Here is a 20,254-nt window from a genome sequence, read left to right on the forward strand (position 1 = left end):
AAGTTCATTGTTGAAATACAATTTTATGTATTTTATAAAAAACTGTTATATTGGGTAGTCAAAAAAGTCTTTTCGTATTTTGTCAATAGATGTAGTTGCAGTCGTATATCTCCAGTACTACCAATCACATTGTGTCATACCATATATTGTTGTAAAGTTAAGAATTTAAGCTTCAATTAATCAACTTTAATTCGGAGAAGTTGAAAAAAAATATTATTAATTGAGCACTTGTATATAAGTGATTGAGCTTGTTATTCAGTTTTTCATATTTATTTCTCAGTCTCAAATCAAATCGGATCAAATTTGACCCGGACTGCTTAAAAAGCTTAACATTTTCACATAACTACTTTTATACAAATAATTGATTTCGGCTTCAAAGTAAGCTCCTGAGATAATACAAGCATGCCGAATTTTAGTTTTTTCGGTTGCAGCTTGTACCAATCTAGGACACAAATTGTTACCGCTTCAATACCATTTCAAATGGACCAGTCTGGGTCAAAATTGATCAGTTGGTTTGTTATAATGGCATACAACATTGTAATTTATACATTATTTTTATCGCACACACTTTCATTCTTTAGAACCATGAACCTGTAATGATAACTTTTTGAAGTTCAATGCTTTGACAAAATGTACATTTGCTCAAACAGTTACATACTTATGTATAGTATGTGTTCGCACATTAATTTTTGTAAAAGCCAACACAAACTCAACTCTTCGTTAACAGTTTTAAACGTGCGTATACCGTTAGTTTGTACATGTGCTCCTATTCGAGACTTCCTAAGCATGTTTTGATAAGATCGCAAATTGATAGTATCTTTACCATTTTGAGCTGTTATGTATTGTTATTGTGACTATCAGTGGTTAAAGGCTGTCAGCCAAGAATATAAAAATGAACCCTCACCAAAGGTGACAAACAGTACATCCTACGCAGTACAACTTGACGACAATAACGGCTGCAAACGCTACTTGGTAACGCGGCAAGCATAAATTCTTGGAACCTATAACAACTTCTTACAACAAACAGTGAGTTCCTATTGTTGCAGGATTGCTCATACAAACTAATAAATATTATTTTAGTGAATCGTCACTACGCTATTGGTTTGCTGGCTATCATTGGCTTCATTGCCGCCGCTAATTCAACGTCCATAAATCTTTGCGATGGTGTGGCCGACAACATTTTTGTAGCGGATATCACGAACTGCAGCAATTATTATATTTGCGTTAATGGCGAGGCGATCGCTCAGCAATGTCGCTATAATTACTCCTTTAATGGCAAGACACAATCCTGCGAAGCATCAGACGCATCCTGCTTGTCATGTGACCCGAGTAAATTGTCTTCAGTCGGCTTGGAAAGGACGTGCAACAAATATGCGCTCTGTTTTGCTGGCACACCAGTGCTACAAGAATGCGCTGACGATTTACAGTACAATCCAAACTTAAACGCTTGCGATTATCCTCAAAATGTGGATTGTGTTGCAAACCGTTGTTCCATTTATGATAGTCCCGATAGTATTGTCTACGCTCCCAGTCAGACGTCGTGTACAAAGTGAGTATAAAAAAAAAAATTTAATTAATTTTGCTAATTTTTAATTAATATTGTTAATATTTAATTAATATTATTAATTTTACAACCATGTATCATTCTTTACAGATATTTCGTCTGCATGAATGGCCAACCACAAAACCAAACATGCGTCGGTGGTTTGCAATTTAACGCTGTCAGCAACCAATGCGATCGTCCAGCCAACGCAAATTGCACTGTAAGTCTAATGAATGTGTAAATATTTTTGTACATCACTATTATATGCAATTTTATGCTTTATATAATAGATTGCCGCTATACCCAAATCACGTTCCTCCCAAACTGCTGCCCAGATCGCTCCACGTATGGTCGATATCAACTGCCCCAGTGTGGGTATTCAGCAGATTGCACACCAAAATCTTAATCAATACTACATGTGTGTTAACGGTAAGGGTGCACTGATGACTTGCGCTGCCAATCTGTTCTTTGACAAGGATATGGGTGCTTGCCGCCGCAAGGAGGATATCCTAAAAAAATATTAAAGCGTACATCATAAAAAAGGATTAAGTTTCTCTCGTTCATAAACACTAAATGAATATGTGCATTTGTTAGTTCTTCGCTATGTTACCATGTACAATTATTAAAAACTAACAAAACAAGGCGAACTTATTTTGTCCGATAAGCAATTAAATACAAAGGTTGAGGTTAATTCAAAATCAAATGAGACAACTTTTAATTAAATTATTTTGTATAGGAATATATTTTAAGTGTTTCAGAAGTCGATTTGCTCTTTTTTGCATTACGCAACACAAGACTTGGAATTTTGAGAAGAATATACACTATTCACTTTGGACAACTTCAGCAATTCTCTCAAAAATATTAACGAAAATTAACATTACTCTTCAAGTTTAGGAAATTTTTGAATGTAGAAGTTTGTTTCAGATTCAGTAAATATTAAAATTGGACGTTTTTGATCTGAAGTAAACCATAAAGATATAACATAAAACAATAACCCCTTAACCTAGGTTAGGCCAATTCAAGATTTAAGAAAAAATAATAAATGTTTTTTTTTGGCTTAAAGTTAACTTAGTTGTAACGGTTATCTAACCCCCGCTTGGGGGGTAAGGTTCAGATTGGTTGTCATCGAAGTTATTTAACGGTAGGCCCAGAAAAAGTGCTATTTTGAAGGGGTCGGACCATTGGAAAAAGGTGGCTAGATAAGTGGGTTTCGCTGGGATGGTTTCTGCAAAACTGCTTGGATAGAAGTTCGTTATGTACCTTAACCGGAAGCATACGGGCCTCGCTGTGGAAATGTTCATCCGAAGACCCCAAAGGTAACGTTGTTATAGTCCCGAGTACAGCGTTCTGACAAGTCTGAACATTCTTCGTTTGCGTTCCACTGTATCCAGGCGACCATATCGATGCGGCGCAGCTTAAAACCGGACGGTCGGCATTGCCTTGTATGTTGCCAACAACATTTCTTTCTCTTTTACCCATGAGCTGCCGGCGACTTGAGGATTTTTTTGCGACTTTGTACTTTATATCGCGGTCGTATGTGCAGTGAAGAAGCACAGGCTGGCAAATGTTACGCCATCGTACGACATCATTCAAAGAAATCGTTGTCTGCAGAAATCCTTTTAAAAAAGGCGATTATGAGAATTGGTTCAGTAGACGCCTTTTTATATCAAAATGTCAATACCAAAAATTTTTCATATCATCAAACAAATGTTTAATTTAGTCTGTATAAAAGAAATCATATTCCTTTTTCCTCACTACCAGAATAAATTGCTAAAATTATGTAATTTAGGAGAGCTCTAGACTGATCTAACCCCTTAATGAAGTATCATTAGAATTGAAAACCCAATTGTATATTATAATTATGGTAATTATTTCTCAAACAAAACTAATTAACTGATTTCTTCGCTTACTCGGTAGAGCGTAGAATTTGTTGCAAATGTCGAATACATCCATCGACATTACATTTTTTAGATCAATCCGACTAATTAGGAAGTTAGCACTGTAAATAAAAGTGTTTTCGTTCTTGGGATCACATAAAATGTGCAGTTAGCGAGGTCGAAAAAAGCAGTTGGCGCCTTGCATTTTCTAAGGTAATTTCCCTATTTCCGGATCAATCGAAATAAGGGCATAGTTCGCTTACAAACAGAATGTTACGAGTATCAAAGTTACAGCATACGAATAGTGGTATTGTTTTGTTGTTTAATTTCGGGAATTTTTCAACTTTATTTACTTAGATATTATCACAAAATATATGTTTTTGTATGTTTAATACTATTTCTGCAGATAAGGGTTACAATCACATGACATTTCAATTTTTTAATGAAAATGAGTCATACTTTAGAATATCGCTATCCGTAAAAATTTCGTGAACCTATAAAATGGCCAAAAACCAATTAATTAATAAACATTCAAAAAACTACCGTACAACAGCAAGGAATAAAACAAATCAATAGAGAAAGGCGCAAGTGAGTTGAATTGCGAATATTTCGGCAGTTGGAAATAACTAATAAAATATTATGAATAATAAAAATCCTTTTTTTTATGTAAAATATTATTTATTTTCCTTTGCTAGTGAAATATGTGCTGTGTATTTTAGTGGCATGCACCACTTTCGATTTACTGAGCGCCGCTTCCAATTCAGTGAACATTTGCAGTGGCGTCAGTGATAACGTGTTCTTGCCATATCTCGGCGATTGTTCCAAATACTATGTATGCATTGGCGGTGCACCAATCGAGCGTAAATGTGACTATGACTTCTATTTCGACGCCAAGGAGCAAAGCTGTACTTATCAGAATGTGGCGAAGTGTCTGCCCACCTGCACCAATGCGCTATCATCCTTCTGCTACGATCGCACCTGCACCAAATATGTGCTCTGCTATGCTGGCACAGCAATTATACGCGAATGCCGCGATGGTTTGCAGTACAATGCCGAAACAGATCGTTGTGATTTTCCACAATATGTAGATTGTGTGGATAATATGTGCACATTATTCAATGATCCGAAAAATATTACATTCATCAAAAGCCAAGCGTCCTGTGAGAAATACTACATTTGCATGGATGGCAACGCTTACCCATTGACTTGTTCTAATGGCCTACAATTCAACAAGGACTGTGATTGCTGTGATTTCGTGGAGAATGTTCATTGTAATGTGAGTCTAAGAAATATTGTTTTGAATATGGCTTTATACCAAATTAACTGTCTATTCCCTTCATAGATAACTGCGTCGACGCGCAACATCCTGTCGTATTCGAAGGTGCCACCCAGACGCGCTGATATTGACTGCCCTGCTGATGGTGCCAATTTTATTGCACATCCGGATCCAGCCAAATACTACTACTGCTTGAATGGCATGGGTGTTGTGCTTGAGTGTACGCCTGGGCTACTTTACGATGCTGAGTTCGAAGAGTGCCGTACACCAGAAAAAATTTCACGTAAATCTTAAAATTATAAACTTAAAATATTTTTTTCTTTAAAAATAATGATTTAAAATATTTGCGTAAAGTATTTAAAAGTATAAAATTGAATTCCTCAAATAATTTTCATTTCACTTAAGACTTATGAGCATTTATTCCTTAATTGGCTTTGCCATACCGAAAGTCGTTGCATTTTTATTGCAGCTAAAGTATGTAAAAGGATAGTTGTGTTCCATGGTATGGCATTTAATCTTGATTCTGCGCCAGCTTCCGATTAATATCGGAATAAATTTTTCTAAGAAGTGTCGTCTCTCGACAAATATTGTATAATTTTTTAGTGCACTTTTACATTGAATTTTCAGCAATTCGAAGGCGTCTGTAAACTTGACGTAAACTAAATAATACAGTAAATAAAATCAGAAAATAAATGAAGTATAATAAAAGATTTTACCGCAAGACTATATATAACTACTTGTTCTCTAGCTGATATTCAAAATTCAAAAGTATTATCATTGTAAACATGGAATACGCGTCGTATGAGTAACATAATATTTAAGTATAATGTTAATTTACAATTTTATGAACCTTAAGAATTCTTATAAAGCCGTGTAAGCACAAGCACCCTTTATTAAGAATACTATGGACTATCTAGAAGGTGTCTGTTTTGTTATTATACATAAGCATATACATATATGTATATACTTATATATGTAGCCGCAATAATATTCTTCACGCGCACAACCGATCTTATAAAATCTAAAACACAAATGTGCATATACATATATTTACATACATACATATGTACATATAATATATTTTCACACCTAGTCTTCGCTCTGCTCTTGGATTTACCAAAAACAAAGCATCTCTCGGCTTTTCTGAAAAACCGCTGAAAATCTTATTGTTCAGTTGCTATTGGACTGTTTGCTGCGACAATCGTGTGTGAAAGTTCTTTGTTTTGAAGGTTTTGGTAAAAGCAAATATTTTTTCTCAATTTTCGTATGTTCATTGTTTAATGCATGTATTAAGAAATGACAATTTCTCTTTTTGTGTGGCTTTGCTTACCAAAATATATATTGTTGAAAAAATTTCGAAAGTGACGTTAATAACTTGAAAATATTTAATTAGTTTCTGTGCAATGCCAGCATAATAAATGTTAACTATTTTTAGCATAAGTTGTTCATGAAATCTTTTTATGCATTTTCTATACAGGGTGTTGTGACATTTAAGTGTGAATATCTTAATTAAGCGGCACACTTAATGAAAAGCCTGAAAATGGCGATTTTATGAGTTAAAAAGTAGCTTCAGATCGAATGTTTTAAAACTTTAAAACTTTAAATGTATTTAGATATTTTAAGACTACATTTAAGTATTTATCCTTAAAAAGCGTAGGCTCGAAACCGGTTTTAGACCCATAGTCTCTTAAGCAAAGTTGTTCTGAATGATCCCGTTTTTTTGGCTCCCTGTAAATCGAACCGCTCTAATGTACATATAGAAAATGTATTTACAATTTGTTAAGCAAATGCTTTATTATAATTAATCCATAAAAAAGCCAATAAGCGCTAATGTTTATTTAAAATAAATTCTTAGAATACAAATAATATTATTTTAGGTAAACATAAAAATGGTAAACGAACTCAACAAACCGCCTTCACAGGAAAATTTAGCGCTTGGTGAGGTAAATATTCATTTTTTTTTTTTTCAAAAAATATTGCTCACAAAAATAATTTTAAATAAAAAAAACATATTTTACAAATATCTAGCGCCTGCTCGATTCGCAAAGACAATTGCAAGAGATGCAGGAAGAACACCGACAGTTGCTACAAGAAATGCAAGTACTACGACAACGGGCCGCTGCCTTGAGTCATTTGAATGAACAACAATTCAGTCGTGTTGGGGAACAGCGACGTGGAACGGCACCTACACCTGATGCACACGAAGATAATACAGACCCTCAACAGACCGATGCTACAGAATTAGCCGCTGCAGAGGTTGAGGAGCAAGAAACCGCTATCATTGCCTCACCAAATGATGCCATGGAACAAAGCGCCAATTTAAATACAGACAGCAGTCAAAAAACACTCAGTTCTTCACAAACGAATGCGTCGGAAAACGACGAGGATGACGATGATCCCGAAACAGCGGAGTATTTGCAGAAAAAGTTAGCGGAAATAGCGGCATTGAAAGCCCGTTTTAAGCATGTTCAGAACATAATGAATACCACTGAAAAGATAGAGGAGCATATAGCCTCAAAAGATATTCTAAATAGCACTACTACAGCCGCATTGGAGAGTTCACTATCTAAATTACTTATTGCCGATAGTAAAGACGAAGTGCAGTCTCCGTGTGTGACCAGTACCACGACTATTCAGCCAACTACTACTAAATTAAATGAAAGCGATACTAATATACAAACTGAAGTTAAAAAATACGAAAACACAACGAACGACGAGGAGCAAACTCTTAATTCATATGCACCATCACAGGTGGCCAATGAGGAGCTACTTTCAGCTATGATGAATATGTTTAGCGATTTTACTGCAGATTTACGTAGTCAAGCGGATGATTTGCGTGCGGAACGTGATCGTTTGCGAGCGCTTAAAGAAGATCTTTTACGCAGGAAGCGCCAGTCATAAAAGTTTGTTAAGATATATTATCATTTTATTTAAAAAGAAAAATATTATTTGATTGTTGGTGTATATGAACAATACGTTATTTTAATATAATATAAAGTCTATAGATCTACAAGTATAATGTGGATAATGGGTTTGCTTTCATATCTTTATAATACAATATGTACGAGTACATATATACTTGTATCGAACGTATGCATGTTTTAGCTACTTTTAAAGTTTCAAAGGTAACGATTATTTACATTATTCAGTGTTGATTCTAAATAAAGTCTTAATTGCAATGAGCATGGTACAACATAGGTTGTTTATTAGGGCTTTGTTGTTTGTCAGCAAATCCGTTCAATGCTGCCATACCTTTTAAATGACTATCTAATAGTTTGTATGAATGGAAGATGGCTGCTTACACTCATACGCATTCATATATTTTCTAATTCACTTACTTACATAGCTACAGCTCTCTTATTAAGTGCAAGCCGCTGTTATTTATTGCTGAGAGTGTATTCAACGTTTCCGTTTCTTTGTTTTTGCTTGCTGGGTAGTCAGAATTTTTGCTTATGATATTTGACATTTGTGCAATTTGAGAAGATATGGCAAATAAACATATGATAAAGAAGAAGAGAATAACAAAACGGAATTGAGGTAACATTCATAAACTAAAATTTGTTAGTGGAGAGTTATGTTCTAAACTTTGATGTAAAATTTCAAATGAAATAAAATAACTCTTTTGCTGTCAGAAAATTTTGTAAAAGCTATACATTTGTTGAATAAATGTTATAATAGTAATTGAAAAATTTCGTAATATTCATTAATAATTCGATAGGGAATAGTGGAAGCGTGAATGGTTACTAATAAATGAACCCGAACGCAGAAGTGATTTAGGAAACAAACGAGCAAAAATTTCAAGCCAGGTCAGTGTCTACAGATAAGGGACAAACTGAAATTAATATTTTTTATTTGAAATATGAATTAACTAATACCATGTCCTCTGCAAAATAGCTCTAGAAAGTTATGGCTCCAGTGAGAAATGTAACTACGGTTCAGGTCACAAAGGAAACAGAAATGGTAAGGTGAAGTAATTTAGAGCAGGATTACAACCCCTGCAATTTGTTGATGTATATACAAATGTAATGATTATTGGAGTGAAAATTAGAAACTAGTTGCTTGCGCTATTAAGCATCTTATATGTAAGTATATTGAAGTTATAGTGTATCATGTTGTATTATATCTTATAGCAAAAAAGTAAACAAACATTAATGCAACAACAACTACATAAAAGATCACATAGATCTGCACAAAGGCATCGCATCAACTCTGGAGTCAGTGGTGGTAGCGGAACAACAGGCACATCTTCAGATGGTTGTGTACAGTGGCAAGTAAATAGCAATGATGTAAGTTAACTTTTGTTTGACGTATGTGAACCTATTTGAGCTGTGTAAGTGAAATTGTTCTTTATTTTTAAATAAAGTACTTCCTTAGCTTTTTAATTAAATTTGAAATAAAAGTATTGAAAACTAGTAAATTTAATTTGATTATTTATATTTTTTTTTTTGTTTTTTGTAAAATATTATATATCATATTTTCACTAAAATGCTTGCTTGGGTGTGCATATATGTGAACATTCATGAAATATAAACAAATTTAATAAGAGCATTAATTATTTTATCTCAAACAGAGAATTTTTCAAAAATGTTTTTTTTTTTTGCTCAATTCTGTTACCCCAAGAGATTATAGTTTCGGCAAAGATCTCGCGATTCAGTACCGATTTGGACACGAACGTGTCAATACGAGTAGACCATCAGAATCGAATCCTCACGAATTTGTTTTGTAATTGAACAAAGCACATGTAAAAATACTCTCAACGAATTTTTGAACTTTCAAAAATAGCCGAATTTCACATTACATAGTTCAAACATTTAGTTGTTCACAATTGAGTCATTCAAAGTGTCATTGATATTAATTTGCTGTGCGCTTTTAATAGTTTGGTGTTTTACACTCTATTTAAAGGATTACGCAGTGTCAACGAATCGACTAACAAATCGTGGTGCAACTGTGAAAACGCATAGAGCATCAGCAACAACCAGCGGCGAAACTGAAACAGCTTTTCCGAAAGCAAACAATCGAAATTTTAATAAAAGCAATATTAATAATAATAATAATAATACAAGTTCTGGAACAGCGGATGCACAGAGAAAAAGACAACATAGTCCAGAAAAATCATCGGCACGTATAAACGGAAATATAACTGGTAGTCATTGCGACATAAGCAAAAGCGGTAAGTTACTGATGTCACGAACAATTCTGATTTTGAATGAAATATATGTATAAAAATTTATTTTATGATTTCCTTTGTAAATTTAGTGTATTTTTACCTGTTTGTACATCGTATATGTATTCGAAAACGAGTGGCGACTAGCGCATTTCTAAAAATAATATCTAATTTTAGTTTTCCGCAATATCTTTTTGCTTCGGATACATTTTTCCCTTCTATACGCAACCAAAAAGAAATACATAAAAAGTGATCTGCATCGTACTTCTCCAAATTAGACACATATTTTCAAAATAGGAAATATAATTTCCTTTTTGAATGTTAAACAAACAAAATTCTTTATCTTACATATAGATCGTGACAAATGACCGCGCATTACGAAATATTTTATTGTCTCGAAATGTTTATGATGAATCATTGCTCCAGAGAATTGCCTACATGCTAAAAATAATACTTTATGTAAACATTTCTTATTTCCGATACTAGACCTGTAAATAGATAAATTTAAAGGAAATTAGTTTTTTTTTTATATTTTGTGATATATACATTTTTTAAAATAATAATATTGGCATTCCCTCTTTAAAATCAGAGCAAAATACACAACCACCTCCGGTATTGCCTTGTTCATCATTAGAACTGAAGTCAGCAGAACGTGTCTTAAGAGAAACTAAGAGTAACTCGCAAGGAACAAGCTCTGCACAAATACAAAAAATATTAAAGGAGCCACATGCAATTTCAAAAGCCAGACAAAATTCACTTGTAAAATTAACTAAAGTGAATAAAACCCCGTTGTTGCCGGTTAGATTACTGAATTTAGGCACCAGTATAACTACAACGCAAACACCAACTATTTCGGCTTTGTCAACGGCTGTAGCAAGAGCGGCGTCTGTGACGAATCCGCAACAAACTCCTTTTGGTGAAGGCGTTAATGTTGAGTCAATTTTGCTACAACGTTTACAATTAATTAAACATTTTTTGAACGTAACGGCGCCAACAATTACGTCCCTCAATCAGCGTTTACCAAAACAGAACGAAGATATTACACCAAGAGTAAGCGCAGCTAATTTAACTGTTCAACAAAACTCGCCTAAGCCGTTAATGGTAAATGAAAATAAATCCGAAAGTATGGAGCGTGAAGTGGTAGTGAACTCAGCAAGTCTAGAGGATGTCGCACTTAGTGAGGTATGTAATAATTATTGTAATTTATGTATTAAACTAAAAATATTTTTTTTTATTTCAGTTGAGCGATAATCGCGCACAATCTATACAATCATTGCACAGCGTTGAAACGCCTACACCAGATGATTCACCCAGCTTCGATGAGTTGCAGCAACGTTTGGAGACTTCCAATCGTAATATACAAAATATGCAAGAGCAGCAACAACAGCTCTTGCGTTTGCAAAATGCTGCTAAACAGCATTTGAGCGAGATGGAACATCTACGCCAACAGGCTGGTACTTTAAGTTTTGGTTCTAACCAACTAAACGGCTCCTCAAATGCTGATGGCACACCTGAATATGAGTCAATCGATCAAGTGCATTCAGATATGGCCACATTGGTTGGTCGCATGAAGAATCTCACGACATTTATACAAAATCAGAATGAGTTGAGCAATCTACTGGGTGATGATGGTCCAGAAATCCTAGCCGAACAGGAGGCGTTGCAACGTAAACTAGAATCCTTGCGTGCGCAACGTGATGATATGCGCACATTGGTAAGCGAATTGCAGGATATTAATCGTAATGCCGAACGTAGATGTGCTATGGGTACGAAGGAAAGCGAAGATGAAGCAACTGTTAGTGAGAAAGATATAGGAAATAAAAAAACCCAAGAGCACGAAGAAACACCAAATGCAACTAACGGCGCACGCATTGTTCCGGTCACTTATACGCGTACTGTGCCCATAAAACTTACTAATGGCGGTGTAACTGAACCAGCAGGAAATGCAGCTATTAACGCTAATGATGATGATGACGAGGATGGCGATCCTGAAGAAAATGCTGCCACCGCTATGCTTATACAACAGAAAGTTGCCGACATAGAAACGATGCGTAAGCAATTACAACGACTAAAGGACATGATGGAGACTGTGAATATAATAGAGGCGCGTACATCGCGTGATGTTAATGATATAGGTCGTACACCACCACGTGAGCTACGTTCGCAATCACGCTCGACTGGCTCGTCGTTTGACCGCGACTGTACACCGGTTTCGGTTGTGCCCGCACATGCTGCTGGCAGCGCGGATGACGTTGGCGAAGATGTATATATTACACGTAAAATGCGTATGATTAATGAAGTAACCGCAGATTTACGTGCTCAGGCAGAAAGTTTGCAGGCCGAACGCGATCGCATAAAGGCTTTGAAAGAAGAGATCGTTTTGCGCAAACAACAAGCTGCGGACGCAGCAAAACTTGGTGAAGATGCTTTAAAGCGCAGCAGTTTAACACCTACACCCATACCACGCAGTCGTAAGCAACGTGAAATCGACACTCCCACCCCACCGCCTTCAGCGACTGCCGAAAGCGATCAACTCAAGAGAGAATATGAGGCAAAGAAAAAGGAATTCGAATTGTTGTGCCAACGTTTACAACAAGACGAAAATAGTGGTACTATTGCACCAACTGGCATTAAAGCACCACGCCGTCGCGATACTGTCTCCGAAGCCGACGATGAGGCAGATGGCGATGAAGAGCTGAATGATTCGGACTTCCCCACTTCGAATACAACTTCGACTGGACGGCAATATTTTTCGGCGCCCCAACAACAATCTACTCCGGCACAACAACATCGCGCGGCAGCAAAAGCAGCTGTAACTGCACATACATTGGCTGCTGGAGCGGCATCGGCGAAAGTTAGTGAGCACTGTCTTCAAAGTCAAGGTCAACGAACATCGGCCGGTCCCCTAGGTAAGGAAGATAGCTTTGACACGAATTTAACATCATCTACGGCAGCTGAACGTCGTCATTCTACGTTAGCCAATGCTAACAGTACCACGCAGGAAGGCGCTTCGCTGGAAGCTGGTAGCGTACAATCTGGTAGTTCGCAATTCTCAATGCCACCACCAATGCCGGCCATGGGCGCTTGCAGCAGTTGGCGTAAGTTTCTAAATAAAAAACTATTTTATTATTAGTATTAATATATTTTAAATATCTATTTAAATATATCAGCACCGCTGCCCCCAATGCCCAACACTTGGAATCCACAATTGTACTATGGTTTCGGCGCACCGCCACATCCATTAACTGCATCACAACCGAACTCGGCAACAACAAATCAGAGTGTTAGTGCACCATTCACACCTAGCGGTTTGCTGCCACAATCTGCCGTGAACAGCGAATGTATTTGCAGCGCGGCAAACAGCGCTACTAACGCGCCCATTATTAGCGGAGCAACGCCAGCAACTAGTTCCACCAATACAGCTGCGCAATTGGCCGCCGATCCTGTACTTTTACAGCAATTCGTGCAAACTCAACAAATGCTCATCAATTCTGTATACCAATGCAATCAGATGTTGTGGCATCAGCAACGTGAAATTGATGCTTTGAATAACACAATACATGTGGTGAGTAGACAGTAGAGCGGGTCGATTAACAGGGCACCCAAAAAAGTTTTCGTATGCGGGAAATGTTGTACAGATCATTTTGAACATCTTGGCCTGAGAGACTGGTTTCGAGCGAACGATTTTTAAGGCGTAGTTTTTTTACAAATCATAAAAATTTGTTCATAGGTTTTTGAGATATCTGAATGAAATTTAGTACGTAGGTGTATTTCGATCTACATATATCACATATCTCCCTTACAACTGATTATTCAGTTTTTTTTAAACTTTCTCTAAAAAATCGCCGGCGCCATAAAACCGGATTTAGACATATGATCTCTTAAGCAAAGTTGGTCAGAATGGTTCGTAGAACATTTCCCATATATACGATTTAATGCAAACAATTCTAACAGTTCTATTAGACAGTCAATGATTTCCATCTACTATTTTAGTAAATACGTCAACACTACAATCATTCTAACAACATCACAATTTTCCACAGTTACAGGAACGTTTACTTGCTTTGACCGGAAACGTCAACGCTGTCCCGCTAACGGATTTGCCCTACTCACTGCGTGCCGAATCGGTCCCACCTCCCGGCATAACGGCAGGCACATTGCCGAACAATCTCTATTTGAGCAGCTCGAATCGTGCGCAATCCGAGCAACCAGCGCTCTTTATGCCCGGCCTCACCACCACACGAAATAGTGCATTTTCCAACTATCAACGTCATCAGCAACAACAATATCAACAACATGGTCGCATCGCAACAGCTTTTAGCAGCGAAACACAACACAGCAACATAGCGGCGGCCAGCAGCACCAACGCCGCCCTTTATAACACTTTAAATAACGCTGCACCACCACCACCGCCCAATCAGGGCGCACCACATTACAACAACGAAGCACCGCAATCACCACCACTGCAGGGTAATGCCGCTGGACCAGGCCCGATTTTCATGCACCATCATAATAACGCTATACACCAAAATAATGCCAATTTGCGCACACAAAATCACTATGCTAACAATTTGCATCAACAGCAGCAGCTACAACAGCAACAGCAACATGGTCATAGCAACATCAATATTGGCGGCGCTAATACTTTGAATAATCAAGTGCCACCTGGTAATCGTGCCAACAATTATTGGGACAATTTTCGAAGGTAATTTCGATGCATTGAAGTAGAAAAAAATTGCGAAAAATTCTCTTTAAATTACAATATGGTAGTTAACTATATCAAGGGTACTGGTTTGTTATACTTTATTGACGTTATTGCGGTGCAATTTCTTCTACATTTCTCTTCAACAACTTTTGCACATTTAATATAACTTTCCATATATTTGTATCGTATCTGATCGGAAAACTTTTGGTTATTCATTGTATCTACTTCTGTAATCTAGTAATCTATCCAAATTTCCGTCTATAGAAAACATAAAAAAATCTCTTTAACGCATACTTCAAATTCACACTATCAAATTATTTATAAAACTATATAAAACGTATTTCTTACTATTAGCACCTATTAGTTTTTTTTTTGATTAGTTCTAAATGAAAATTATATATTTTGTTATGGCTGAGTTTTTATTGTATAAAAATTAGTTCACTTATTATCTATCGATTATTTCAATAAAAGAAATGTGCAGGACATTTAAACACAATTATATTTCATTTTCCCAAAGAAAATAAGCTATTGATGGTGTGGGTAAGTTGCTTGCACAATGAGGGTTTAAGTTTTTATTGTTTATATTTTATGCAACTAACACCACAGTTGATGCGTGCTATCTTTATATGAATATTTGTCAAAATTAATCGCTTCAATTATTATAAAACACGAGTACATCTAAAAAACATTCATTTAAGTTGAGTTTTAGCATTAAACAAAGTTGAGTGTTAACTTCAGTTTTATATAAAATAATTAATTTTTTGCATGCCACATTTTAATACTCTTACTCTTCGTTATATTCATTTGAGAAACAATAACTAAGTAGGGTTGCGGATTTTATTATTCAAAAATTTTGGACTAAAAATTAAATGTTTATTTTTTAACCCCGATGTTGGAATTTAAAAACAAATTCTCTTTTTTTCTAATTCTTAATTATATAAATTATAATTTTTTTTGTAATTCTTAATTATATGCTTGACCTTAAGATATTTCTTTTTAATTTTTCAATCCAGGATTAAAAATTAAAAATAAATGTCAAATGTCATAAATGTTTAAAAATACCTTTTTAATTCGGTATGTGGGTTTAAATTTTTTTTATTTTAATCCAAAATGTTAATTCAATTGTCTTTTAATACATTATTTGTTAACCTGTTTAAGTATTTTATTTTATCAAGTAATTTTCGAATTAGAAAGTTAAAATTCTTCTTTAGAAAATTTGACGAATAACAATTTTTCATATAATCTTCATATCGTATTTACGATATCAACAAATATAACGACGTTGCAGAAAAAAAACTTAAAATCTCTAATAATTACTTTGCGCAAAATATTGCATAGTTCTTCATATTGCCACTTTAATTTATTAAAAACATAATCTACAACTTTTATATTCCTTTTTTGTGCGCTAATTCCTAATGCTTATTTCAAATAACCAACAAAAACAAATTGCAAATGCTTTTTTTCTATTTTACTCTTCTACAATTTAGTTATTCGCGTCAAAATTTGCTCTCTACCAACTCGAATAAAAGCAATGAAGAGCAGCAACAGCATAACCAACAACAACAACAGCACCAACATCAACTATATTTACAGCAACGCGCAATAGATGAAACTGAGGCCCGTGGTCCGACGCAATATCGCTCGCAATTACAAGGCCATCGGCGTTCCGTAACAACAACATTGCCTGCCGCGCTGACCACCAGCAACTTGCAGCAATTACAACGGCAGCAACAGCAGCGAGAGGAGGCGGTGCAGCAACGACAGCAGCAACAGCAACGTGCCACACAAACTCAGCCACAATTATATCGCACAGTTGACGGCAGTAACAGTAATAGTTGCAACAATTTGAATTACGAACGCAATGCAAATGACAACAAGTATGCGCGCACGCTGCAGCGTTCGCATATCAATCGCTATCAGCAACAGCAGCAACAAAATGTCGGACCTATAAATTCGTTATACACCAATCACAACAACTTATATCAATCCTCCTGGCTACCGCCCGCCGGCGCCGGTGCGAACGCCACCAATTGCGCCGATGTCAATACGGACGCCGACAATGTTGATATTGATGTTTACGATACGTACAACATCATTGACAGCGATTTGGCTGCGCCCTATGCACACTTGAGCAGCAACATGGGCTCAAATTCGAGCAATATGTTGCGCAACATGAACGTCAACTTTGGCAATAGTCCACATTATCAGCGCAATAAGTTGTTAACAAAACCAAATTGTCGTGGCGCCGAAGCCATGGATCATCACAATCCGAATAGAATGCAAGCAGAGCAACAGCAACAGCAACAACAACACCAACGCATGTTGTCACAGCAACAGCTGGTGTTGCGCGCCCAACAGCAAATTGAACAATCTACAGCGCCAACCTTACGAAACATGGCTGATTTCACGCAGGCGAGGCATTTGGATTTGTTACCAGCCTCGGTCAGCGAAGCGGTTGCTGCAGCAGAAGCACAACTGCGCAATCGCGAACGTGTCGATCTTTTACTACGCACTGTGACCGCTGACGATAACGACGCTATCAATGTTTTACCCAACACAGTGGGTGGTAACACAACAGCCACCTATAACTCGCCATATATGCCAAACACTAATGCATTGCAATTAATGGACACCAATGGACTTATTAACAATACGCCCAATATTAATAACGAGAATGCTGCACATGAAGTTGAAACTGAAGGCGAAACTGTGGCCGATTTGAACGTAGACATAGACTTGTTAAACGATGAGGAGGAGGACGATACCACATCAGAAGAGATTAAACGAAATCTGCTCGTTAATGCTCTAAAAAATGATAAATTTACTACCAAATTCTATGAGTCAATAAAAGAAGATGTTTTCCGTCGCCTCGAACGCATGCTGCTCGAGAAGGAGTCAGCTGACAACAATCGTGTGCGTAATGGTGGTCAAATTTGTGATAGTACAGCCGGCCCAAATGCCGCCAGCTCTGCTCACGACCACGAAGAGTCCAATGATTTAATAGGGGCATCTGCATTACCCCGAGATCCAACGCGTAAATTCAATTTGAATGCGCGCATGGGCAATCAACAGCAACAACAGCGCTTGCAGCAGTATAAGCAACAGCAAGAACAACAGCAAAATCCATTACCAATGTCAGCTAACTTTAGCATTGGACGGGCACCAAACTCAACCAACGCTTATGCGATCAAACAAGAATCCAATGATGATCTTGCAGCTGAGGATGATCAACACGCTTTGCCAGCCGCTCCAGTTAACGCCAATGTGAATAATCGGCAAGCAGCTGCTTTGCAAGATAATGCAGAGGAAGACGAATATGGTGCAAATAATGCTGACACCGAAAGCAACAAAGCGGACAATGAGGATGCCGCAGCAACGTTAGTGGAGTCAATGGCGAACGTTGCCAATACAGGCCACATGTCAAACGCACCGCCAGCAAGAGAGAGCGAACAACCGGAGGAGGATGATATGCGTTACAACAATAACAACATTACATGTAATAATGTCACAGTTAGCGATGCATCAGCACTTAGTCAGACACACCAACATAAAATGTCTGGAAGCAACGTTCGCAGGGATGGCAACACAGTTCCAAATTGGCGGCAAAATGTATTTAGTCAAGCGGAATCAAATACCAGCAACAAATCGACAACAGCTAACAGTAATAAACCCAAAAATCGTACGGATGCTGTGAATAACAGCGGTGCAGGCGGTGATGCGGAAGCAATGCCGGTGAGTATTTCATTAAACAAGCATTGCCGTTTCATAACTTATCACTTTACATTTAAATTTAATTTGTTTTACCTGATTTCAGTCCTCTATTGTCGGCAGTAACTCACGTCCAACATATGGCACTGACCTTATCACATACATAATTACACGTATACATAACCAAACGCATGTCAACACACAAATTAACGACACTGTGTTGGTGGAAATTGCTAAGTTGACCGCCTGCGCAGTGCAAAAGTTCGCACCAGTGCTTGTAAACCACAAAACGCTCCCCACGGCTTCGCCACACATTTCGCCCAAGAAGTTCTATATGAGAATCAAAAAACTCTGCGCACCACGTCAACGTGACGAGTTTTTGCAATGGTATCGCAATTATCTGGAAGGCATTTTCCCAGGCGCGCGTTCTGAAGGTGAGTGGCGACAAGGTGACGATTTAAGCATGAGTGGCACTTCTGAGGCGTCAAGCGCCAGTTTAGAGTTACCACGAAATCGCAATAAAATGGCAAATCAGCAGCAGACGCAACAACAACAGGGAAGCAGTAATAGCAATAAAGAAAATAACGACGAAGACTTGGCGGAAGCTGATCAAAACTCTGCTAATAGTAGCAACAATACCAGCAACTCTTTATTTGATAACACTTTCGCAACTAACACATTAATGCATGAAAATGAACTTGAAAACAAAGAAATTCCCGACGATAATGTTGTTAAACCGGAAAAGGACAGCGCGAAGTCCACTAACAACGATCCGAGTGGCGATTTGGCGGGTGCGTACTGTCTGATGCCGCAATCAGCTGCTGCCAGCGCTGCAGCCGCTGTAACCGAAGAGGCTATAAATGCTGCGATACAACAGCGAGATACGCAACACTTTGCTACAAACGGCGCTGAGGGCGGCACAGCGGAAACTGATTTTACACCACACAATACCTATACCTAGTTAATTATATACATTTATATGACACTGCAACTGATCACTACTCTATTACTCGTCGCCACAATGCTTTCATCGCCTATGCTATCTGCCGCGTTGCTATTTGCATATGAATTTTTGTGACTGAATGTGTTGCTCAAACGGTGTTGAATATATCCAAAAATGATAAGAAAACTATAAAAATATACTAATAGACTGTTTCCGAAATGTAAAACAAAATAAACAAATTTTACGTGAATTATTCGGCTATGTGTGGCACATACATATATACATGTGTACGTGCAAATATAATACTATTTTTAATATTTCGTGAAATCTCTTAATATTTTGTGTGTTGTGACGTCTAAATTTTGATTATTTTAAAAGAAATTCCTATATTTATTATTTTATTGCTACATACCTAGTGGCGTGCGCGCCATAAATATACATTCCCACAAAATTGTAATTAACTTTCGGTTTATATTTATGTACGAGTATGTAATCTTTTGTCACACTATATATGCGCGATTTCATATGAATGTAGTTAATGCAAATGCAAATGCAACTGGAAAATATATATGTAAATTTGAACCTAAACAAATAAACTAAAAATTACTTCAATAACAGTAACGATATCTTGGATACTTTTGTATAAAACTGTCGCTACATAGCTTTGCAGATCTAGAAAGAAGTAAGTATATATAAGTATCTAAATATGTACCAAATTATTTTCTGATTTTATCCATTTTCACATTTTGGTTGTATGTAGCTGTATTGGTTTAGAACACATGTGTACAATAAACTTATTTTAGGTCGGCGACTCGTAATAAATAGAGAGATACTCAGAAATCCTCCCACAACTCATTTGAGCATCCTCACTTATCAGAAAGAATCATTTTGATGATTTTCTCCTCAAAAAACAGCGATTTGGAACACATTTTTGCTTTTCTTAATTCCTGTGTAAATCGAAACTTATTTTTTCTTGAATAAAAATATGCCCCAAGCGATTCTGCAAATTTCTGCATTTTTATTTTTTCTCTACGACCA

The 20,254-nt window shown here is 36.8% G+C and overlaps 4 protein-coding genes across 4 annotated transcripts; all 4 read left to right on the top strand.

Moving 5' to 3' along the window:
* Window positions 1-869: 869 nt before the first annotated feature.
* LOC105229469 (protein obstructor-E) lies at window positions 870-2,246 on the top strand. The gene is made up of 4 exons (XM_011209786.4): window positions 870-1,026; window positions 1,081-1,549; window positions 1,655-1,763; window positions 1,834-2,246. Coding segments are annotated over exons 1-4 (813 nt in total). The 5' UTR covers window positions 870-1,025; the 3' UTR covers window positions 2,068-2,246.
* A 1,616-nt stretch (window positions 2,247-3,862) lies between these two features.
* Window positions 3,863-5,100, top strand: LOC105229470 (protein obstructor-E). The gene is made up of 3 exons (XM_011209787.3): window positions 3,863-4,008; window positions 4,116-4,696; window positions 4,763-5,100. Coding segments are annotated over exons 1-3 (810 nt in total). The 5' UTR covers window positions 3,863-4,007; the 3' UTR covers window positions 4,991-5,100.
* A 1,485-nt stretch (window positions 5,101-6,585) lies between these two features.
* LOC109579769 (uncharacterized) lies at window positions 6,586-7,597 on the top strand. The gene is made up of 2 exons (XM_019991480.3): window positions 6,586-6,639; window positions 6,725-7,597. Exons 1-2 carry the CDS (start codon window positions 6,586-6,588, stop codon window positions 7,595-7,597), a joined length of 927 nt encoding a protein of 308 aa, XP_019847039.2.
* Window positions 7,598-7,667: 70 nt separating this feature from the next.
* LOC105229494 (uncharacterized) lies at window positions 7,668-19,837 on the top strand. The gene is made up of 10 exons (XM_019991476.3): window positions 7,668-8,502; window positions 8,591-8,656; window positions 8,827-8,982; window positions 9,599-9,866; window positions 10,450-11,042; window positions 11,101-12,958; window positions 13,031-13,425; window positions 13,904-14,565; window positions 16,053-18,297; window positions 18,380-19,837. The coding sequence occupies exons 2-10, from the start codon at window positions 8,603-8,605 to the stop codon at window positions 19,232-19,234; spliced, it is 7,086 nt and encodes a 2,361-aa protein (XP_019847035.2). The 5' UTR covers window positions 7,668-8,502; window positions 8,591-8,602; the 3' UTR covers window positions 19,235-19,837.
* Window positions 19,838-20,254: the final 417 nt, after the last annotated feature.

This window comes from Bactrocera dorsalis, chromosome 5 (assembly GCF_023373825.1).
Source record: "Bactrocera dorsalis isolate Fly_Bdor chromosome 5, ASM2337382v1, whole genome shotgun sequence".
NCBI classification, from domain to species: domain Eukaryota; kingdom Metazoa; phylum Arthropoda; class Insecta; order Diptera; family Tephritidae; genus Bactrocera; species Bactrocera dorsalis.